The following is a 25015-nucleotide window of genomic DNA, read 5'->3' as shown; positions in this document are numbered from 1 at the left end:
AGATGGCTTTCCAAAGCCAGCCTTGCTAAGGGCCCTGGAGAAGGACCAAACTGTATTCAGTTGGGGTGCAAGTTCTGAAAGAGAGAGCTACAAACAATTTCTTTTCCCGTGCTAGACAGTGACATGAAGGGACATATCTTAGTAGTAAGTGCCTTTTCACACAAGTTATACTGTGAAATAAAAATATTTGGGGTAGGAGGGGGAATAATGAAAGAAGATAAAGATCTAGTTGTGAATTATGAATGAAATTAAGTTTTGGAAGTACTACTGCATCGATTAGAAAACTGCAGAAGAGAAAACTAACAAGGAGTAAGTAAGGGAAGGGGTAAAGAAAAATGAGTTGGAGGGTTTTATTGGAGGAAAAATAAAAAGAGGACCTCTGACTCTAGATTTCCCTTCAGAAAGGAAGAAACAATGTGAGCATATGGGGGATGGAAGGAGCAGAGTACTTAAGATGAATGGAAGCTTAGTGCTGCTGTTGACTAAGTGTGCAAATTTTACAGTGGGCTTTAGCTGAGGGCTGTTCCAGTGTGAATTGTTGTACAACATTCAGCTTTCTGCCTGTGTAGTTTTCCCATCCCTGTAGTTGTTTTTACCAGCAAACTAAAGTAAGATGTGGGATCTTGCTGCTGTTTGCTTTTCATATTTGCAGTTTCCAAAATTTTCAGGCAATTGAGGTGTATTTAGTCCTGCCTTATAGCTGTAAAGTAATAGCTCAGGACAATGTGCAATTTAAAAACAGAGAACAACAAACACACTTTTTTTTTTTTAGGGGGAAGGGGAGGAGGACAAGGCCAACTAAGGATTTTATTTCAGATTCAATTTAAAATGTGTAAGAGCCAATGTGTCCTGTTTCTTTTACATGCCCAGAAGCTCCAAAGAATTTTCATGTACATTGAGAACTTATTTTCAATATGAGAGTGTCTTTAATGGGATATAATCAAGTTAAAAAGTGCAGGTAGACTGTGTAGAGAAATGGTCTAATATTTGAAGAAAAATCTGATTAGTAGTAGCAATAAAGGTCATTCAGCTAAAAAAGCTGTCTTGCACTTTAACTTTCTGATTCTTAACTGATGGGCTTTACTGCTGATTTTGTTTTATATGATGCTTGCTGTTTGAACATCACCTTTTTTTTAAAAGAAAAAAAAGACAAATGTGAAAGAGCAGACTTCTTGCTCTAAATATGAAAGTAAGAGCTTAAAGAATGCAGGTCTCTAAATTTTGGTGGAAATTTTCATGGTTTAGTTTACGTACACATTTAGAAGGACATGCATGCTTGCTGAGCTTTGTTGTTCATGCCCTATTATAGTAAAGTTTAGTAGGACAAATTATGTTGGCAGGATAAAATGTGGCTGTCCTCGTCATGCAAAGGCTACATGTTGGTTACAGAAAGGCTGGGGTGTAAGTTGACGTAGTTTCCTTGCAGTAAGGCCCCCTTAGGCCAGACCATTGAATTTCAGAGGAAGTATGTCTGTGTCTGCAAGTCCTCTTGTGTGCACATGCAGCTGATAGCCACATTTTGAGCTTTGCATTTCATGAAGAGGAGTTGCAGGTGCTATGAAACCCAGGGTCTGATATTTATCAGTCAGTCCCTTGAGTCTGTGCTGTACCTTCTGACCTCTGGTATAAGGATCTGGCTGCGTGGATTGGGCAGTAGTTGCAGGATCTTAGTTTAGTTCATGATGGGTTCAGAGAAGTAGTTCAAACAGTAGCCATTGCCACTTCACTAGGGACTGTGAATATTTTACTATCAGAGCACTAATAAGCTCTCTGAATGGAGTTGAACTGTTACTGAAGGCTGGGAATTTTCACGTGAGTTTAAGGCATTCAACTGTGCAAGAACAAGGGGAACAGCAGTGTCAGTTCTTCTGGTGCTGTGTGAGAGAAGCCATATCAGGTCATATCCAAACAGCTACTTCATCTGGTCTTCTGTCTGCCAAAACAGCTAAAGGAAGAACTGGAGGAGGAACGTGTGTGGTGATACTTCCTCAGAATGTTTTTCCTTATCTCCAGTTATCTGTGGTTTGGGAAGTTCCTGAGTCATATGCCACGTTTGCGGTTTATGACACTGGATGGGGTAAAAAATCACAAAAACCTCTGATTGCTCTTGTTTCACATCCTTCACTTTGCTCAAAATTTTGCATATTTGTGCTATCTTGCTCATAATTATCTCCCTCCAAACTAAGAGCTCTAATCCACCTTGTTTTATGCTATGTGTGGTAGCCATTTCATTGCTGTGATCTTCCTTGGTGCTGTTCTCTTCTGCAATTTCTTCAAGTCTGATATCACCTTTTGGAAATGAAGGGGACTGGAATTTACGCAGGTGCTTTTCAGATTTATTCAGTGGCATTATTGTTCTTTTGTAGGAAATCCTGACCCTGTTTGCTTTCTTGATTGCTGCAAGCTATTGAACTGTTACTTGTTGCTGGTGGTCGAGAATGTTAGGCTCAGTTTCTTTGGTTTTAGTTGATAGCAAACTTGACCTTAACTTAAACAAACAAACAAAAAAACTCCAAACCTCCAAAACAACTTCCAGTTCCAGGTGTTGCAGGGAAAATCTTGAAGATGAGTCCTAAATATCCAGTTACAACAAATTTAAAATACACTTCAAGGATATTATTTTTACAAGTTGTAATTGATGACCTAACTTCATTATTCTGGGGGTTTGCACTGGAGTCTTTCAATGCTTGTAGTTGGCAGTTGAGGTGAATTTTTGTTCTGCTCTTTACCAAGTGAAAAACAAACAAAAATTACCTGATTGGAAGCTGTTCAGAGCAGATGCAAGTTACAAATGTAGCAGTAGCAAAGATATGACCATAAGTAGAGTAGAGGATGTTAGTCATAAAAATACTTGTGTAATTTACTGGGCACTGTGTCTGGGAGTGGGAAGCACCTAGAAATGAAGGTAAGAACAGAAGGGATGGGACAGCAAGATGAAGAAAGTTGACTTGTAGGTGCCTGACTTTTGAAGTACCCTAAATATGAAAAGTACAAGACTAGTACAAAAGCATTTGTTTTCTGGACTGCACACTTAAATCTCTTTGCTCTGTAAATAGCATCAACAATTGTGATTCCAGGTACCAAACTAGATATCTGTTTTAGAAACTGAGGCTAATGTGGCTTTCCATTTGTGTTACGGAATGAGAGGTAGAAATATTGCAGACCTGTGAAAGGGAAGAAACAAGCCAATGGCCTTCTGATGGTTGCTGCACAGAGATAAATCAACAGGAAAAGAAAGCTGTTGTTTTTGTCTCACAGCAGCTTAGCACTGCCACCTCACAGCACTGAAAGATCATCTAAAAAACATGCTATTGGGATTTAATCTGAATTTACTGCAAAGGAGTAGCCAGCCTTTTTTTTGTGGCCTTCTTCCTGGCCCCATGCTCCTATGCCTAGTTTGGTTCTAGCCAGCAGATGTGCACACCACCACAAGATGGTCGTAGTTTTGGGGTTTATCTAGCAGTATAAAGTTCTAATGTTCATTTCCCTGCTTGAAAACAATTCTGATGTTTTTTTCCCCAAACAGGACTGGTTTGAGGCTGTGTTCTTTTGGATGCTAATGTCTGTCAAGAATGAAGTAGGTTACTGGATGGCAGGTCAGGGGCTGGGCTGTATAGAATGGGAGAAGGAGGTGTTTGGACATCTCCTCTGGGACAGCTGTAGTAAAGTTGGGAGTAAGTGCTCAAGTCAAATGAACAGCTCTCACCTCCTCTTGCCATTTGCTTCAAGTCGTCTCTGGCAGTTACCTTGCAGTATGGCAAAGCATACCAGTGTGTGTGCACTTAGGGAGTGAGTTGACTTCCCTCACATTTCAGTCAGATGAGCCGCAGAGCTGGAGGAAGAGAGAGAGCATGGACATGGAGCAGAAAGGGGAGAATGGAGAGGGAAGCAGGCCCCCCCCCCCCTCGCCGCTCTTGGTGCATTCAAGATAATAATCTGGCACAAGGAGTCCTGTGAGACCATGCCCTGTATCTTCTATTAAGGGTAAAGACTTCTAGCTCTTGTATCTTGTTTTTGTCCCCATCCCCTCCCCCCAAACTAAAATAGTTACTAAATTAGAAAGAAAAGTTTTAAATCTTTAATAAAATTAGAGAAGACTTCACCCAGTCCTTGTGGGAGAAACTTGCTCTGCAATAAAAAAGAAAATCGGAGCTGATTCTCTCAACTGCAGGCCTTTCTCAGGTTGTGAAATTAAAGATAAGTTGAGTTTGAGTAGTCTCTGCTCTGGATGTGATGGACTTTTCATATTCCCCTCTCACCCTTGCTCTGCGTAGCTGAGGGGAAGAGCCATAACTGAAATCTCAGCATTAACCTTTTCTGTAACATCCAGCATATAGTTTAATAAACAACAAATGCTGATGATGCAAATACTATGCTGCTCACAAAACAAATTTATTTATCCTATAACTGTCTGTTATTGTCTTTTTCCTTGTGCTTTTCTCTTCAGTCACGTAAGAGTTGAAGTGAAGTGTTTCCCTCCCTGTCATTTCTGTAAATTATGTGCTCACTTTAAAAGGAAGAAATAGTGGTTAGCGTGATAACTTTTTAATGCTTGTGTCTTCCAGTACACTACTCGTGATTCTGTGGAGCTTTCTTCCTTTAGTTGCTTACAGGCCAACTTCATGTCAAAGCTGTAACAGACTTCTTCCTTTCTGCAGGAAAAGGCTGATAAGAAGTGATAACTCTTAGGACACAGATATCTGTACAGTAGTGTTGTTACTGATTTTTCTTTCTTTTTAACTTTAACCCTGTTTTTTGTTGCTGTTAAATATAATCAAAGCAATGATTTGTATTTAAAAAAAAGTCTTGGGGTCTGAAAATCTTTGAAGTTACTTTTGAATTGGATTTTTCTTCCCAAATTAAACTGCTAAAAATCAGGTGCACAAGTCTGGACTAGTGACCATGGGTTCCCTCTTTATAGAGTGAAGCAGGCCAAAAATTAACTCTGCCTGTTTCTTTCCAAGAGCTAAAGGGAGTTTTGGGTGACCAGCTCAAACTTGTGTGTCTAATTTTTAGACCTTTGTAAGGAGAGATGAGTCTTACCATTCATATTTGGAGTGTAGTGATTGCACAAGGGTAATGGTTTTAAGCTGAAAGAGGGTAGATATAGATCAGATATTAAGAAGAATTTTTTTACTGTGAGGTTGGTGAGGAACTGGAACAGGTTACCCAGGGAAGTTGTGTATGCCCAATCCCTGGAGGTGTTCAAGGCCAGGCTGGATGAGGCTTTGGGCAACCTGGTCTAGTGGCCGGGTCCTTGCCCATGGCAGGGAGGTTGGAACTCGATGATCTTTAAGGTCCCTTCCAACCCAAACCATTCCAGGATTCTATGTTTGGCCTGGAAGAAATTAATGTTTTGAAATGTCAGTAACTGCGTAGTTGTCCCTTGGTTTAGGATTGAGCTTGAAGCATGTGGGATGTGCTCTGCTGCTTGGATATTGAAAATCGCTCTCCTTCTTGGTCATTTTGCACCAATGAAGACGCAACTTTTCTCATGGTCACATCATGGAGAAACTTAAACTTTAAAAATACCATGATTTTAAGTGGAAGTCACCAGCTGCAGGAACAGGACTCTTTTTTATCTTTTTGGGACTGTGTGGTAGAAGTTCACTGAATAAGTCAATTGAAAGTACATTTGATTTGTTATGAGAATATGCTTTCCTAGAGGCGCAGCTCAGTATGTTTCATTTCTGTCAATCTAAGTGTCTGGTTTGCTTTTGTTTAAGCCTTTGCAGTCAGACATTGAGAGAGTCCAATCTGCAGGATAATTTCTTTAGTCCTGCTTCAAATTAATTTCTGTATACTAATATGATTAATCTTTCTAGGAGTAGGTTATCCTTGAATGCAGATAGCCTTCTATCCAAAATGTTGGTAAAGCTGTTTCTTAAAATTTGTTCTGCAAAACTACAGTTTTAGTGAGCCACAGTGAAGTTTCAGTTGCACTTCAGAAAAGCTGTAAAAGTTTGTTTGGAAAGTGAAGGAGGGAATGGCTCGTAATTTTAACCTTTTTTCCCTTTTGTCTAGACATGAACAGAACATTTCCAGATAATGTAAAATTCCGCAAAACTGCTGATCCCTGCTTGCAGCACACACTCTACAACGTATTGGTAGCATACGGGCATCATAATAAAGAAGTAGGATATTGCCAGGTATGTAATCCCTGTTTTTTAATCAATGCTGAATTTCACCAACGGCAATTGTTCTTGTCCATTTGAATGTATGTTTTTAGAAGCAGATCCACAAACTTTCTCTTTTTTAAAATGGCCCTGGGGACCGAAACAATTATTCACTTCAGGCAAGTTCAAATGGCCTTGTGTGTTTCTCTACAGCCTTTTTTGTAGCTTGCTTGATCATGTTTGGTTCCATTCGTTAGCTACAGAATAAGTGTTTTATCACACATGGTTGTATCAAGATTAGTTGCTTCAGAGATCAAGAGAAAGCAAGCTTGCCTTTCCTTCTTCCTCCCTCCTGCCATCTTTCCCAAAACAGTCCTTGGTATGTAGGAGGTATCATGAGAGCTCAGTTTCCTTTGTTTTCACTGTCACATTTTTCAGAATACAGAAAGACCGGCATTGATGCAACATCACGTAGTTGGCGGGGTGGTAGCATTTATTTGGTGCCATCTCCCAGTATAGACAGGCAAGTAGGAGGAAACTTTGTTTGAAATTCAACCTGATACTGCTTAGATGGCAGCTCAAAAAAGCCCCTGTTGTCACTGCCAAGTACTGTAAAGTTTCCTGTGGGACACAAAGAAGATAAAAGTTGATTCATGACAGTCAAGAACAAAGAGGCCGTTGTTAAGGATCATAGAGAAGCAGGAACTGTCATGAGCAAAATGTGTTTTCAGTTCACTTAAGTTCTCTCCTCTCTCCTCCCTTTCCTCACCAAGGATATGTGTGCTAACCCGTACCTTGTATTAGTTGAGGAAGTTAGTACAGTAAATACACCTGTTCCAAAGTTAAGAGTATGAATTATATTTATTGAAATCTGGAGAGGAGAAGACTTAGAGACTGAAACCACTTGCATTATTTTATGCATCCCAACTAGTTTTAGTATGGAAATTATTCAAAAAATGGGAGTAAAAGATTAATTATTTTTATTATTTTCAGTATTACCTACTTATTAAAATATAATGCTTAATATTTTGAGAATAACAGAAGGGGTAGAATTGTGAATATCTGCTTTTGTGAGTCTCAGGCTCCTATATAGAGGCAGTTATACCTGCAAGTACAACTTCGAACCATGCTAGCTTCTACCCAAAATATATGTCTCATTGTTACTAAAAAGTTTTGGTACATTAACTATTTAATCAGTGGGCTAATCTTTCAATTTTAACTTGGCATTATGAACACTGGAGATGAAAGAAGATGACTTAAAAAGCCTTGTATGATTCCTTTTCACCTTTGGTCTCCTCACAGAATGCATGTTATCTATTCTGTCTAAATAATTAGAATATAAACCACAAGCCAGCATCTGCTTTCCAAGGCATGTCAGAAATCAAGCAAAGTTTCAGGAAATCAGCTTTTCTGCTAGGGGAACAGCAGACTTCATCAAGATAGATATAGTGATACCTACTCTGTGATAGGAGAGGCCTTGTAAACACTAGAAAATTCAGAGTGAGAAATGCAATTTTTAAAGTGTTTTGCAGAGATTTTACTGACTGGAAGCTCTTCAGGGGATGTTTCCATAATGCTGGTGCATTTGTGGTACTTAGTGGCATTTAAGTCTTCCATCTGGGAGTGTATTAGGCTTTGCATTGTCATGCTGTGACAGTGGTACAGCATTGCCTGCCATGGTATAACCAGGGAAATTCACTGTTCTGTGAGCACATGCTCTGGAGTAGCTCTTTGTGCATGCTGTGTTAAATGCCAAACAGTCTCTTGGCACTGCAGATGCAATCTTTAAGCTAACTGTCAGTGTGGAGACAAATAGTCGCCTTCCTAACTAGAAGGCCAAGCACCGTGTAGGGTCATGCAAGGTCTATCCAAGCCATCTGTATAACAACTGCGGTAGTGACTCCAAGCTTGAAAATTGCATCTTCTCCAAGGTTTAATGTCCTAATATTTCCATGTTCTGAGAGTGTTGCAAGGCCTTCTGAGATGGGACAGGTGAGTCAAATCTGTTGAATGCAAGAAATAAGTTCTCAGTTCAGAGAGGAGGTTGTAGCTTCCAGAGGCTGTGAGGGGCATTCTTTTTTGGTAGCTGTCCTCTGGCTCCCAGCCATAATTGTTAGAAGGGCTTTCTTTTCGGGTGGTTTTCCTCGGCCCCCCAGCCATAATTGTTAGAACGGCAGGATACCCAGAGACAGTGGTGCTGCCTGTGGCGAGAGACATGCTGGAGGAGTCCAGCTTGGAGGGAGAGAGAACAGAGAAGGCCAAAGAAGGGGATGAAACCAAAGAAGGCAATGTAACCAACACCAGCCCTTATAGCCTGTAAATATTTAAAGATAATTTTCTGTTAGCTTAGGAAGACTTTGAGGGGGCTTGCACCTCGGAGGCAGCTTTTGTATGTTGTTGTACTGATGTGCTGTCTATATTATTATGGTTGTCAGCTTGTTTATGATGGAAAAAGACACTTAAAAATGCTTAAGAAAGTGGACTACAGTGCATGTAAATCAGTAATATTGCCCTAACTTTGCAGTGTTAGGGTGGATGCAAGAAAAAAGTGCCCGAGACAGAGGCAACATGTTTACAGGGAATACCAGTTTGTGATCTGTGTCCCGTATGTCACCTCTCTAGTCAGAGAATGTCAGTAAGGGTTATGAAAATTGCATAGTTGGAATTTGGCCATTCATGACTTGACTACTTTTCACAAATTTTCTGTTAGCTCTTCCACCCACCCCCTGGTGTTTGCCTTCTGTTTGTATATTAAAAGGCAGGAGCTATAGCGGCCCACGGCAGACTACCATGTAGAGTGCTAGAGGTATTACGGAAGCACATGATTTGTATGCAGTCATTTGATGAGTTAAGCAGCCACAGCTTGTAAATCTGCTCGAGCTGCAACTCTTTACTAAAGAGTGTTTGGGTCAGGCATTCTCCTTCTGCAGTCACACTGCCTGCCTGCAGGTGTGTTGTATTTGTACTGCACATCTAAGACAGCTGTGTGTTGGTTCTGGTCAAAGCAGTCTTCAGTAACATTGGGACAGGGCTTTGGAATTTAAAAAAAAAAAAAAAAAGAAAGAAAATTGAAGGTAAATTATAGACTACTAAGCTTTTTCTTCTAATTTTCCTCTCCTTGATCTTTGTTAATAATTCTTGTTAACTGTTGTCATGCAAGTTTAACAGCTTACTCAGCTGGTGACCTGTATTACTAGCTTTTACTTAATGTGTTCACTTTGTAGAACTGTAATAATTTAGCCCTTAATCAAAAGAAGTAAACTAGAAACTCTCAAGATATGTTTATGCATCCTAAAGCCCTTCTTTCTGTTTCAGGGCATGAACTTCATAGCTGGATACTTGATTCTTATTACAAAGAATGAAGAAGAGTCCTTTTGGTTGCTAGATGCTCTGATTGGAAGAATATTGCCTGGTATGCTAAAAACATATATAGTTGTATTTGTATATTGGAGCTTGGCTTTCATTTTATCTTTGCATTTTTCTACATTTTTAGAGGTTTTAGATGTTAAAATGGACCTGCACGGACTGAAGATTTTAGGTCCTGGAAACACAGGACAAAGACATCACACAGGCAGATTTTAGGCTTGATGCAGTGTTTTATGTGTATGCTAATTTGCATTCTTCTTACTCCCTACTTATGCCTCTTAGGTGGATGTTGCCCTATATCCATATGATGCTGGGGAACAGGACTTGTGAAGGTGTCTGGGATTTGGCAGTTCTGGTTGCAGGAGTGTGATATGAGACACAGATGAAGCACTGATCGCAGAGCAAAGATGGGAGATGTGTGCAGTTTGAGCACTGAGCTTAAAGCAGGAATTCCCAGTGGCTTGGCAAGAGGCAGCATCAGGTTTCTGTAGAGGTGGTGGCAGTTCCTGCTAGGCACTGTGGTTTCTGCTGTATCCTGCTTCTGAGCGGGGATACCTTGAGTGCTTTACACATCCTGATTTTGCAACAAACCAAACAAAGGCCAAAATCTCTGTTTTTGTCTGTATGTGAAGTTCTTGTCAAAACAATGTATGTTACAATCCATGGTGATCTAGCCAGGCAGGTCACTAGAGTCCAGGGGGGAACTGAGCACACACTAAACTATAGACAATATCTACATCTGGTTAGTTGGATAGCTCTCTAGGTTCCTTTGCCTGGATCTCTGGGTTTGCAGGAGGTGTTTACACACTGAATTTTGCCTCATGTATAAACTGAATCTCACTGTATGCGTGAAGTAGTTTAAATCCAGAAGCAGATATCAGACACAACTATGATTTATACTCTTATGAAATACACTTGGGAATGTTCTTTCTTGGGATTTAATTATAGAGGAAGAATGGATTCACTGTGAATTCCTATTAGCATTGCACAGCACTGACTACCGCTACACCCTTAATGTAAAGCCATACTCAAAATGGAAGACTAACTTTTCTATAAGGAGGCTTTGAAATTCCCCATTGGTCTAGTTTTGCTTTTGAACAGATCTTTATCCCAAATGGGTAGAGGCTGAATTCACTGTTGCAGTGTCAATTAAGTGCTGGTCAAGGACATCAAGGCTGATACTTTCATATCTGCTTCTTTCTGTTCTTGTTTAAGATTAAACAAGAAAAATTATAAATTTTTGGTGCCTTATTGAAGAGAAGGGACAGACTTTGAGAAAAACTGAAAAAAAAGCTGAGGGAGTCTTTTACTGCTCTTGAAGGACTGTAAGAAATTCTCTTCTACACTGAATATACCCTGTAGGAACTCAGGTTTTCCTTGTGTATGAGCAGAGTAGTTGGACTCTGCAGACTTAAAGAATAGAGACAGGTGGGGAGGGCTATGACTTGTTGAATCAATCTGCAAATATTTGAAGGTTTGCAGCCTTGAAGTTTACTTTCAAGTTATAAAAATAGTCTAAAGAAATCAACTGTGTCTGTTGCTTTTGTTCAGCCTTGAGTTCTATAAGCTGTGCAAACAGGTAGGAGACTTGAGGGCTGTTGTCTGCCACGTGACCTGCCATTGACATCACTGTGTGAGGGTTAAGGCCCTCAGTAAAAGGCAAGTTTTGCTGGTAAGTGATGTGTGTGGCAACTTTTGCTGTTAATCTTTTTGATAGTCTTGTATGTTTTTATTTAGAGCAAGGGAGTAGATTCAGAATTTCTTATTCATTGTTTTTGGTAGGGAGGTTACTTTGTTACAAAACCTTTAGTTCTTCTTGTATATCCCTCTACACTTTGCTGATACCTACATGACATAAGTTGCTCTTATTTTTCCCTTTTAGTTGTTGAATTTATCTTACGCCAGTAGGATTGGTGATGAGAAGAAACGCATAATGCGAAAGGCACTTACTGTGTATAAAGGAGATGTACATTTACTTAAGTTGTATTTATAGATGTATTTTTACTATCCTGTTTATAGATATATTTTTACTACCCTGTAACAAGAGTCTTGCTACAGGCTTTGACCTGGATTCAGCACATCCAATCCAGGCATCCATCTGAGGTGTTGAAGTTCGAAACATGCATGCTTATGTTTCTTTGATAGTCTGTGGGGAAGGGGATATCTGATCAGAACTGCTGATCGTGTGCCCCTTTCCCCTCCACAGTCAGTTTTAAGAGAGCTTGAGGTGTCCCTTCCAGCTTGGGTGCCTCAACAAGAGTCCAAGTTAGGTAGTATGAATCTTTTCTGTAGTAAAAATATTTGTATTGAGTAATGCAAAGCTTCATTGCCAGAAAATTTGTTGTGCTTTTTTTTTCCCCCCCAATTTTTTTTGCCTTTTATTCTCACTATGCTCCTATACTGTGCTTGAATTGTACACTTATAAAAGTCAAAGCATGAGGGATAAAATAATTGTCATAATTTCAGTGAAATATTGTGCGTGTATGTGTGAGAGAATCAGACCGGCAGACTGTATCCATAAAGAAACTTAGGTATGCAAATACTGCCCTTCTGTTAACAGTACAAAGTACAGCGCATTTCAGTTTAAAGCCCTATAATTATTTGTTGGGGAAGCAGAGAAGCATTGTATATTCTCCAGATGTTCAGAGGGAAAAGTAAGCAGTCATTTTTTAATTGATGGTAACAGTTTCATTACCCAATATTTTTCCTTTAGTTTTGTTGCTGATGCTCTTTCCTTGATATATTTGCATTATAATCTACATGGTTTTCCCCTTGCATTGCAACAGATATGCCTCCAGATCATGTCCTCATTTTTGAGCGTGTCCTCTTGCAGCTAGTTAAATCAGTAATGATTCTCTGCCCTCTGCAGTGTCGCTATGAATGCTCCCTCCCCCTGGCTCACACACATTTAATTACATTAAACAGCTGCTCCAGTACTTTGATGCAGACCGTGGTTTGTTTTTTGGTCAGCAGGTGAACCAAGCCAGCTGCAATCAATGTCATTGATTGAAAAATGTGGAATGTGACAGATGGGAGCATTAGTGGCAGCTTTCTGAGGAAGTGACAGAGAAGAGCTCCCTGAGCTATAGCTCACCTCCCCACTTGTACTGTGTTTTAGGTCTGGGTGGAGGTGTGTACCATAGGATGTGATGAAGGTGTGACTGCTCCACCCACTAACAGGAGGGGGACAATTTGGGAATAGGACCCTGTCAGTAAAGGTTTTCTGGATGAATTGTACTGTTACACTTAAACAGAGTTAGCACAGCTGGAAGAGCGAGCCAGCAAAAAAACTTGGTTTGTTGCTATGTGGAGTTGTGTGCATGCCGTTCCTCTGTCTGAACATAGCACTGTAGGGTACAGCTGGGTGAGGCCAGAAAGATCCTGCTTCTGCTGAAGGTTGCCGTTCCTCTGTCTGAACATAGCACTGTGGGGTACAGCTGGGTGAGGCCGGAAAGATCCTGCTTCTGCTGAAGGCGAGCCCATAGTCTACTGCCTGTTGTGAATGTCAGCTGCTCAACCAGGGATTTGGAGAGATTAGGAGAATATCTCATTTAAACACAGTAAGAGGGAAGAGAATTTATTTCTTAACTGAAGTTTTGGATGTTACCAAGATCTTTTATTCCCAGGTTCATTCAAAACAGATGGCAGGAGCAGACAGTATTGCCCACACGAAGCAGTGTGGATTCAATTTGAGCTCAGAGTGTATGTGTCTGCAACTTCTATTCAATGTAGCTCTAGTGTTTCTGTTCTGTTCATAGCTCTGGTTCTTGTTGAGAAATTTTTTTGTTCTGTTGAGGAAATATTGGGGAGGTTGCTTTAGAAGGTGTCAGGTAGGGGGATCTTTTAACTGTGATACTGTGGTATGTAATTCAAGAAGCATATTTGTCATGTTTTACATATTTGTGATTAAATGGTGAGTTTAAGAGAAGAAAAACTTGACAATATGGACTCATTTTAGCATTATAGTTATGCTTATATATAGCAGAACAATTTTTTTTTTCCTGCCTCACTTCAGTGGTTCTCAGTCTGAATGCAGCAGCAGTGTTTATCAAGCTATACTCTAATCAGTCTACTGTACTATTATAGTGGAGTTATTTACTCTTGCTGAGAACTAGTTGTAGAGTACTTCTCCAATGGTTAAGAGGTTTTATTATTTCTGCACAAGCCTGCTCATGGCCAATTTTATATCCTTTTATGCCTGTGCCAATGCTGACTTTTGGGGGTAAAAATAAGTTCCCCTCTCTCTTGTGCTTGTCCTTTGTGTATTTGTAGGATACAGTCAATTCATTTTACAGTTCTTTTGTATTACTAAGCTGCTTCAGTCAAACTGTTCTCGTGCATGAAACTCTTCTCTGTTCCCATTTTAGCCTAATAATTATTTTGTGTGCTTGTTCCAGTTTGAATTTATTTTTTTTTAACTTGATCACAATGGCACCCTTTTTTTCCAGTGGGAAATTTGCTACTGCCTTATGCAGTGGCATTATTTCTCTCTTTTTCACAGCTGAAAGTGTTTTATTTGAGAGAAAAAAACTGTAGGATCTCCCTTGCCTTTTTTCGCATGTGGCACTCTGGTTTTGTTTTGTGATCTCAGTAATAATAAAAACTGTAGGATCTCCCTTGCCTTTTTTTCGCATGTGGCACTCTGGTTTTGATTTGTGATCTCAGTAATAACACATGTGCTATTGCTCCTCTCTCATTGTCAACAGATGTTTTTTACACAGCTTATAGATATCATAACACCTTTTTGCTGAACTTTATTTGCACATTCCTGTCCTTGTTATTTTAAATACTATTGTCTCTCTCTTACTCCAGTCTTTCCAGTGTTCCTCTGTTGTGCCATGTGTATTGGCATGGGACAGTATCTCTTCATTTAGGATTGTTAACAAATAACAGCTTTTTCTTTTTCTCCAGCATTGTTAATAAAAACCTTACACTAGGTGTAGCCTACAGGCATTCTTCAAGGATCAGTCTAACAACCTTCCTTCAGCCTGGTACTTTTTATTCTTTTGGTTTTTAATTTTTTTTTGCCCTCATGTACTACCTGGTTGTTTATCACTAATTAAAAAAAAAAGGGACAGAGTTTTGAATTATTAAATAGTCACAAATGTAGCACGGAACTAACCGGCATTATCTGCAAGGACAGAAGGTGCAATGCAAGATACTACTTTGGTGGGTAGCTTAGCGACTGCTGGTTAAGGCAAACGTCTGCCTGTTGAGATAATAGATATCTAACATTTCTGTTCTGAGCTGTCTATGGTTCTCTGTGTCACCCATAGACTTGAGATTAGGCATAGTAAGAGACATGAATATTTGAACTGAATAATAACATAGTTACGTATCAAACCTCAGGCCAGGGCGTTTGGAAACAGCCGAGTGCTGAATAACCCATGTCCATTGGTGTCTATCAGCTCACTGATACTATGAAAAAAACACTATCCACAAAAGGAGCAATTACAATGGTAGTGGATATGAAGAGGGGGAAGAGGAAAGAAAGGAGAATTAGCCAACAGCATTTTGCTCAGAGCTCTATCTAATCTGTATGAGAGTGCTTTGTTAGCAATAATTTTAATCTAGACTAGTTTTTAACAATGAAAATGTCTCTAGTGAGTATCACATAACAGAGTATTAAAAAAAAACAACACTAAAACAAAAAACTAGCCAGTTTCATTCTCTGTGACTAGAATGTCTGAAAGTTGCATTTGTGCTTTCCAATGTGCTGCTAACTTCAGTTTGTTTCTCTGAGAGGTTACACATGGAGTCTTTGTATTTCACCTCTGCCTTTTGTAATGTCTGGAAGGATATAATCTTTGCCTTTCTTTCCGTTGTCTTTATCATTAACAAGCATCCTTCTTCAATTTCCAAATGGTACCAAATACCCCTGCTCAGAATCTCACGGTGCTGTGTGAAACGCAGATAGGAAACCAAAGCGCTCTTTGCTCAACAGGATGCATTTTCTGCATTTGGGATCAGAAGCAAGAGATTAATATAGGCAGATGGGATTACACTGCCTTTTTGCGCTTACTGAAAAGAGGTTAATAGTAAATAATTTCTCAAAATACTATTATTCTAAATTTTGTGTAATCTCAATATCACAACCAGTAAGCATCCATAAAATACTTGCATTCTCTATTTTTTTTTCTCAAGGTAGTTCTGTCATCCAGAATGAATTGGGCTTGCTTATGGTTTTTTAAAATGAATGTTCAGTTGTGAATGATATGGCTACTGCTGGTTCTGGTGTGAGTTCAGTACCTCAGGACAGAAGTTCTGTTCAGTTTGGTTTGATGAAGGAAAAATAAAATATGGCTCGAGCCTGTTCTGGGTGTGTGTGTGTGTGTTTGTTTTGATTTTTTTTTTTTTTTTCCCCCAGTTCCCTGAAGGGTTAGAACTTACATTTTAAAAATAACATAGTCAACAGTTCAGCTTGTCATTTAACCACATATCTCCAGGATATTGCATTGGCCAGGACATTTGCAGGGAGTCTCTTTGGCCTGGTATTGCAGAAAGAATTGGCAGTACTCTTGGTTTTCTTCCTTTTCCTGTTGGGACTCTTTGATTTCCTCCCAAACATAGGTTTTCCAGCTTTTTATGCAGGGCTCATGATGTGGTTTTCTTCCTTTTCCTGTTGGGACTCTGATTTCCTCCCAAACATAGGTTGTCCAGCTTTTTATACAGGGCTCATGATCTAGATTCTTAGAATACCTATTGCACCTTTTTAGACTATCCCATGGTAGAAATAAAATAGCAGAATATTGCCCTGCCTTCTTGGACAAAGCAGGCTGAGAGTCATTAACAGGGAGAATCAGCGAGTCAGTACGTTGTGTAGGAATACATAAATGGCATTTAGATGCTCTGAAGGTGAGAAGGGACTGCTGTCATAATCTAGTTTGACCTCTGCGTAACTGAAGTGATGAAACGCATTCAGTGTGTGTTGCATGAAGTTCATAAGTTCAGCCATGATAGCATATCTTTTTGGAAAGGAAAATTTTGTGCTGCCAAGGTTATTTAAAATAGCCCCTGTGTTCAGTAACATGCAAACAGATAAGTTTTATAGTGAAGGATTACTGGAAAGGATTTTTTTTCCTACACAGGCACAGAGTGGAATCTGTTTTGACTTGAAACATAGAACTGAGTGCTTTTCATGAAGTTGGCCAGTTCTGTTCATGGCAACCTCTGCTTTTGCTTGCCAGCGTTGAGGCCTCCTCTATTTGTCTCTTCTGGATTCCAGTGATGTCCAGTAGCAAATGGTAACGTGCATCTACAGCAAGGAGACATTTCTAAATGTTGTATGTTTGTATAAAAATGAACCATTTTTGCTTGTCTGGGGGAGAGAGAACATTAATTCCCCACCCCACCTCCCTGCCATGGCTCTCATGGACATTGTAAATATATTCTTGTGAATAGAATACTTTACATTGCTTATGATTGAGAGAAAACTTAAACCAGCTAATTTTTATTTTTTCAGTTTGGTTAAATAAATAGGGCTGCCAAGACAAATCACTTAGTTTGTCCCAGGCTGGGTTATATAGGCTCTTGAAATAATAGTTAGAAATGCTTCAAGATAAACAGCAGAGCTGAGGTCTTGTCTTGGGTATTTCTATAACACGAAGAATTCATATCATGTTAGTTCCAGTAGAAGTATTTATATTTAACCTGACATGCACAACAGACTTAAAGGATTCTTTAACTTCTGCAGCTTGGACTTGCAGAGGTAATTTAAGACTATAAGAGTACTGCTTCTTAAACTTTTATTTTTGGAACCTCTTAATCTATTTGTAATGGAGAACTAGGTCATACAGTCCCTACAAGCTTTATCCTTTCCTGCAAATCTCATTACTGCTCTGTAGCACAAGCAGACAGTTATGTCTTAGTCCTGGACATCTTGGTAGAATCCAGAGAGGTGCTAAGTATTGTGACAGGGAGATAGTGAAATGTAGTTTAAGGAACGTCTCTGCCAGATGCTGAGCGAGAACAGGTTTCAAGCTTGGTGACAGCATGCTACAGTCAATGCAGCATTCGTAACAAAAAGCCCTTTAAACAAGGAAAAAAATCCCGTCACCTAGTCACCCAGGTTGTACAGTAGCAATAAAATACCTGGCAGCTGGTGAAGCTGGCTTTTCCTTTTTGCTGTTCAGCCCCAAGAGGAAGAGAAGCTGATGATACTGGCAGAGCCATGGGGCTGTTCTGCTGTTTGGGGTCAGGACTTTGATGAAGAAAGGGCATTCAGTGGGGTGAATTCCACATGGGATGCTGCCTGCATTGCACTCTGCTGTGCTCTCAGGCACTCCTAAACTTAGCAAGGCATCCAAAATCCATAGGCAGGCACTAGGAACAACAGACTAGGTAAAGCAGGTCATATGGGTAAGCAACAGACAAAGGAAAGCTGAAAGTAAGGAAAGTCTAGGACCAGTCTACAGAAGAGCTTGGAAACGTGGAGCTTCATATTGGGAATCTTAATTTTCATCTAGACATTTTTCTGAAATTTAATAATAATAAAGTAACAGAATGTAATTACTTATGAGAATACAGACTACAATAATTTATAATACAGTATTCCATTTGTTGCCTTCCAGAAGAAGATGCAATGAAAAGTAATGTAGTGTGTGATGGCCTAAATGTTGACATTGTCATTTTCATTTGAAACTTTGAGGAATAAAAAGAAGGCCTCTGGCCACATGTTTTTTCAGGGGGACGATATTTTGTCAGAGGACATTCCTATAAACAAACCTAGATCAATAGATACACAATGTAATTAGTCTACATTTGGTGGGGTTTTTTTGTTTTGTTTTTTAAATTAGTTAAGTGGCAGATTGGGAGCAGTTACTGACTCAGGTCCATTCTGGGTTATCAGCTGCTCAGTATTTTGACAAATTATTGAGAGGGAAAAATAATTAATATGCTAATTAAATGTGGATCATGAAGATCTAGAAATTCAAGTAATTTGTAAGATATGATATGGAAGGAACATAAAGGTCATGTATTTTGAGGGTAGGTGAGTAAAAATAATTTGCTGCACAGTATTTTGTGAAAAACAGCTTTGTGGTGTGGGGGCGAGTTTATAAACACGGATATCTTGACTTTAGGGAGAGATTCTGGGCAGAGCAGCCAACTATAACAGATTAGGAAAATAGGGCACACAGTGAAACATTTGCAGCAAGGGAGAGCTGCAGGATTTTTTGCTGAGGGGACATTTCCAGCAGGCTTAGGAACTGGGCATCCCTAGCAAATAAGAACATAATAGAAGAGCTGTGGAGGTTAAATGTTACCAAGCTCTTTGTCACTAAACCAAGTTACAAAATCATTTTCAGTAGCGAGACCAGACATGGACCACGAAAAGTGGCTCAAGCATGACGCTGGATCGTCTCTGACTCACCTGTGTTGTTCTGGCTGCCCCTGCATAGCCCTGATGACTTGATGCAGGTCCCTTGGGCAGAGTGCAGGCTGTGGGTGCTGCTGGCTGTGCCCCAGGGTGGCTGTTGTACTGTGGGTAAAATGATCTGCGGGCTAGCTTTGCACAAATCTGGGGTCCTGCAGGAATGTTTCTGGAGAACTGGAAATGCAGCTTTCCTAAGCTGAGGAGCTAATTTTATATACATACATTTATGTATAAGAGCATATATATAGTAAAATCATATACATTAAATTGTAATTACATATTAATTATGTGTAATAATTATAATTAATACCAGCAGTAACTATAATTATAATAATTACATATAAAAATATCTTGGACACAGATTCTTTTAATTTAACTCCTTTCTGTTGTGAACTGGCAGCCAGTATCTTGGAAAAAACTTGCTACTCAGTTATTGGTATTTGCATAAAATCATTAATCACTCCTCCTACTTCTTCAGCAGCAGAGCTGGGCTGAACATTGCAGTGCTGTGTACTAGGGTACATGGGAGCTGCTCCTGCTCCATGAGGAATGGCAGGAGGCTGCCCCAGATAAATGAATAGATCCTTTTTCCTTTCTGTTCAGCAGTACAATCTAAGAAACTTGAACGAAATTTTAATTTACACCAAGGCTTCCCAGCTGTGTGCTGCTTTAGTAATTCAAGCAGTGACATATACAAGTTGCCTGGCTGTTAACTTTTTACTTGCCAGCTCTCAAAAAGCTGGATGGGTGTCCGGTTGCATTTTCACAGAGATCCTGACATTTACTTTGCTGTACAAATTAAAAATAGCAGCTGCTGTTGATTGCAGTAAATCAGATGATTGTAGCAGAGCAGAGAGTGTGTGGGCTGCTGTCCTTCCTCCTGAGGACACTTGCCAGTGGTAGCTTAAGCATCTTTTAAATACTCACATGTCTCGAGAGCACACCAAAAAAAAAAAGTTTGTGGATGCATGAAAGGAGGAGGAAGGGTGGGAAAGGGAAGAGGGCTTCTTCTGTTTTTTGAAATGTGATTCCTTGTTTTCACTTACATTAAAGCAGCATTTTAAAAAAAGGTTCAGTGAGCCAGTTAATGTTACTTTACCTGCATTCCAGTTCACAAATGAGCACAACACTAACACAAAATATGCAGAAAGAGAGGGTTTTTGTTTGGCTTTGAGGTCATGGTGTGACTCCATTTGTTTTTAGTACACTTTTTCATGGGCTTACTTGTGCTTTAGCTCTCAGAGCTTTTCTACAAGCAATTGAAAGGCAAACAGTTAAAGGGATGTGTATAGTGGCAGTCACTCATGTCTTTAGAGGAGTTTTATCTATCATTCTTCAATGGGAAAAAATAAAATATGGATCACAGACAAAAAGCTAGATTCTTAAAGGTTGAATGCAGTGTTTGTTAGTACCATACAAGTGCCAGTAGCTGTTCTGCAGTTTGGACAGGACAAATGTCAAGCAAATAGCTTCTGGGGTGGGAAGTCTGTTCAAGAAAACCACTGACCCTGAAAAGAGTGGAATATTAAACTGCTCTTCTGATTTCATTAAAGAAATTAAAATGGTTATAAATGTACGGCATAATTTAGACATCTTCTTAAATGTATCTGTGGCCCAGGGGGGTTTTATTAAAATTATTTCAGACAAATGGACTTTGCTCTTGATTCTTTCACCTTCCTCTCAGCCTTCGTTCTATGCTGTGTGTGTCTGGGAACTTTAGCAGAAACCAGCCAAGTCAGCAAAACCTGAACTGTAGCGTTCCAGAATCAGTGATGGAAAGAAACACAGAGAAAGGTGCTTGTGTTACCAGTTCTTTTTTTTCAGTAAATAATAACATAGGTCTTGTCAGCAAAACACGAGTGAGCCATCAAGGATTGCTTCTCAGGGCTGGAGCCATCAAGTCCAGCTTAAATGTTTCTGTCAACTTCTAAACCCAAAACATGAATTCCTTAAACATCAGCGTAGTTCTTGTCCCTTGTTGGGCCATTTGAGCTCTTGTGAACTAAAACAGGTTTTTTTTCTTCCCTTAAGCATACCCAGAACTACTTGTTTACAGAACTGAGGTGCTTGTTAACTCAGCCTGCACCTTGGTAACGAAAATGCTTACCTGTCAAACAGGCTCTGGAGTAACAGTTGTAGTGTGCTCCATTTTTCTTAATTTTGTATTTAATGGTTTAATGCAGTGATCAGCTGTGTAGGCAATGTAGGTCTAGATAAATTAGGTAGAAAGAAACATTGCCTGGGGGAACTATCATCCACTTCCTTTTGGAATTATTCTATGAAAAGTGGGATTGCCTTGGCTCAGACAAAAAGAGGAAAAACTCTTAATAGTGAGGTCATACCCTAGGACAAGTGCTATCTGGCCACCAGCACCCCTGCACAGTGGCCTCAAAAATTCATGTTTCCAGTTTGTGACTGGACCCAGTATAAAGGCTATGGGTTGTTTTTTTTGTTACCTGTCTGGGTATTGAGGGGACTGGGAGATGTGCAGCCCCCACACACAGGAAGGAGGTGGTGGTTATATTGAACTGTTTCAATATTAGTAGGACTTCTGTCGTTTAAGCTAGTAGTTAAATACTACCTAGATCATCCTTCCTTGGGAAGGAAGAATGAATTGCCAAAAAACATCAGAGAGAAAGAAGATACTTTGGTAGGCATAAATGCAGCATTTGTGTAGAGGGATCAGCCTCAGCTGAAAGGAAAGTGCTGTGTGACCACAACGCAGACATCGTTGTTCCATGGTTTAATTTACTTCAACTTGGGATTCATAGCCTCAACATGCCTTTATATACTCAGCTGCAAAGGACATTCTCATCAGTTTTGTGGAAAAATCACATCCACAGATTCCTGAATTTTGGTTTCTTCTCTCAAAGATTATTACAGTCCTGCAATGTTGGGCCTGAAAACTGATCAGGAAGTCCTTGGAGAACTTGTGAAGATGAAAGTTCCTGCTGTGGCAGAGCTGATGGAAAGACACGGAGTCATGTGGACCCTAGTGGTGTCACGCTGGTTTATATGCTTGTTCATCGACATTCTTCCAGTAGAGGTAACTGGTAACATAAAGTTCTCTTAATATACACTCGTAATTGTTATTTCATTTGTGGTGCTTTAGTAGCAGTTACCTAATGGAAATAAAAAAGCTGTAATCTGAATTCTCTCCTTTCCCACAGACTGTGCTCCGAATATGGGACTGTTTATTCTATGAAGGGTCAAAGATCATCTTCCGCGTGGCCTTAACATTAATTAAGCAACACCAAGCATTTATTTTGGAAGCCACGAATTTCCCTGACATTTGTGATAAATTTAAGGAGATCACCAAAGGAACATTTGTAATGGAGTGTCACAGCTTCATGCAGGTAAATTCTCTGCAGCTTTTAGTTGTTACAAATTAAAAACAAGACCAACTTAGAAATGTTTTGCTCAGTCAAAAAGAGTGATACAGTTAGGTGAAATGTGTCTGTATGAATTGCCAAAAGGATGAAGAATGTTTCTATATAAGAAATGCAAACCTTTTAAAGATTTTTGTTTTTAAAGAATTGTTATCTGAACCCATATATAGTAAGGCATTCACGTTGGCCATACAGGGGAAAATATTGTCTTTGCCCTTTTTACCAGTTAAGGCAGAAAGTCTGACAAGAAAATAACTTCAGTGCATTCTTTCAATGAACTATGGATTGTATTCCTGTGCTTTTTTCAGATTAGACACAAAGTGAATTTTAAACTTGCACTGATAAGTCTTTATAGTGCCAGAATATAAAGCATTCTGTTTACAACAAAAGGTAGCACCAACTTCTTATTTCCAGATAAAAACCCCACAAAATGGATTGCTCGAGTCTTACAACAATCTGCAAACTAAGAATTTTTCTTGTAAATTATTAATAGATTGGATGACAGATCCATACAGAACATTAGATCAGAGCCTTAACTCAAAAGATGGAAATGTAAAAGATGTTAGCTGCAAAATAACCCCAAAAAACAGGAGCACACCTGTCATAAATCACTCAGCTAACTCCACTATAATTGTTTGCTAAGTGTGCACAAAACTACATCCCAGTCGGTGACTTTTACCCCCAAGAGTTTAATGCTCATGTCAGAGCTCTGTGCATAGCTCTGCCATACTAGGATGTCATTCGTAGCAAGTTTCATTTTTGCTCATATAGAAGAAAAACAAGTTTAACTTACTAGTATTTGCAAGCCTTTTAATTAAAAGAGCAAAAGAAAAATATATCACAGGTGCAGTTTAATTTAGAAGGGGAATGTTTGATGGTTTCCCATTCCATAAAGGGTTTAGAGTAAGAGTTTTGTTAAAAGTTAACTGCCTTGAGAATACCAGTTCAGAGGTTGGTACAAGCACTTGCCCTTGAAGGACAATTCCCTTTAATTACATTAAATTTTACAGCAGCTGCTTTTAGAAAATCAGCTCCTTTTTTCTTGCAGTTACCCTGAATAAAACAGTTTAACTGTGTTGGTTACTGTAGTGAGAGGACTTTCAGGGCAATTAAATAAACAATTTACATTCAGTTCTTATGTAACTTTGAAACATATACTCTTGGGTTTGGGTCTGTTGGTTTTTTTCAGCAGCACAGATAATAGCAGCAGTAGAGGTGATGACAGTTGAGTATTTTATGCCTCCCTCCCCCTAAACAAAAACTTGGGATTTTAGTTTGATGCAATGCAGACTTCTTCACCAGAATGCTGTTCAGAACTGGCTCATTTATAATCTCATCTTCAGAGCTGTCAGGTACAACTACAGGGAGCTGAGGGGACCCCACATCTTAACTGAAGATTAAAGTGCATAAACTCACAGCTTGCTTCATAGTTTTGTTCAGTCAAAATTTTTAGATTAAGTAGTAGAAACAAATGTATTGATTGTTTTTGAGCAACAAGTCAAAGCTAAAAAAAAAAAAAAACTCAGATAGCGTGTGACAGCATTTGAAACGCTTCAGTTCTTACATCCGTATACATTACGACCCTGGAAAGCCCAGTAAAGAAGAGCTAAGGTAGTACAGAAGGATGAAGATGGATTTTTTGCAGTAGGAACATATTGTTGTATGCATGTATGCGTTCCAGAGCCTGAACAACCTATGCTAGCACTACACAAGAAATACACTGGTGCTTTGGAGCATTGCCCAGCATGGCTTACTATGTTCTAAATATGCCTGCCATCCACCAACACAAATGTCTTCTAAAATAATTTTAGCTGGACACTTACATTCAAGATAGCTTTTGTATTGTTGCTTTTATGTAACTTGCAGCACCTGTGAGGAACTGCAGGTTTACCATGTCTTTACACCAGAACAGATGAAGATGCTACCCTGTTACAAGGAGGCCAAACAGCAGTCAGCATTTTCACAGTATGGAAATCAACACAGAGATTTCACACTTAAGATAATTATATGTGAATTCCAGCATGTTGTCCAAAGCCAGCATTTTAACTGAGAATTTTCTCCTTTTGTCCAGAAAATATTTACAGACCCTGGAAGCTTGTCCATGGCAACAATCGACAAACTCCGAGAGACTTGCAGAGAGAAGTTGCTTTCTCAGGGATAACTCACCAGATTTAACAGGTGGTCAGATACTATAGTAACTGACACATTCCTCTATTTGCACTGACTAAAAAGCACACTTCCAGCTTTCCATGAGTTAACTGACACTTGACCAATTTTTCCTGCCTTTCAAGTAAGTGTTGTTAACACTTCGTACTGTATGTCAAACTTCATAACTGGAACTGGTGGTTCTGTTGTTGGCTTTTTTTTTTTTTAAAAAAAAGGATTAAAGTGTTTTCAGAGTACAATGTGATTCAGTGTCAGGACACTCCTTTTAAAAAACAGTCAGCGTCATTGTCTTTTCAGGGAATTTTGTAATGTTAAAAAACCCAGGTGTATAAAATTACATATCCTTCCTACTGTATTAATTGTGACAGTGCTATCATTTGTATAAAATAAATTAATTTAATTTGTCAATTTGTTAATTTTGTTTCTCAGTGCAAAGAGTAAAATATCTGACTTCTTTCCTGACTGCCATTAGTTGGCTAGAATACAAGCACCTTCCTTTTTCCTTGCTGCTATCACTTAAGAAACTCAATAAATATGCCAAAGCACAGGGCAAGACAGCAATGGGGAAAGTGATCTTTATCATCACTAGCAGTTACTCTACACAG

The 25015-nt window shown here is 39.3% G+C and overlaps 1 protein-coding gene across 1 annotated transcript in view; it reads left to right on the top strand.

Annotated features, from left to right (window-relative positions):
* The window catches only part of GRTP1 (growth hormone regulated TBC protein 1), a 32438-nt gene extending 7624 nt beyond the window's left edge, over positions 1–24814 (top strand). Inside the window, exons 3-7 of the mRNA XM_010074003.1 lie at positions 6025–6149; positions 9432–9528; positions 21729–21901; positions 22026–22211; positions 24316–24814. Coding sequence (XP_010072305.1) covers positions 6025–6149; positions 9432–9528; positions 21729–21901; positions 22026–22211; positions 24316–24405 — 671 coding nt within the window. The 3' untranslated portion in view covers positions 24406–24814. The remainder of the gene's footprint in view (positions 1–6024; positions 6150–9431; positions 9529–21728; positions 21902–22025; positions 22212–24315) is intronic.
* The last annotated feature ends 201 nt before the right edge of the window (positions 24815–25015 follow it).

Source organism: Pterocles gutturalis, unplaced genomic scaffold (genome assembly GCF_000699245.1).
Source record: "Pterocles gutturalis isolate BGI_N339 unplaced genomic scaffold, ASM69924v1 scaffold2557, whole genome shotgun sequence".
NCBI classification, from domain to species: domain Eukaryota; kingdom Metazoa; phylum Chordata; class Aves; order Pterocliformes; family Pteroclidae; genus Pterocles; species Pterocles gutturalis.
This window is presented reverse-complemented; position numbering and strand designations above follow the sequence as displayed.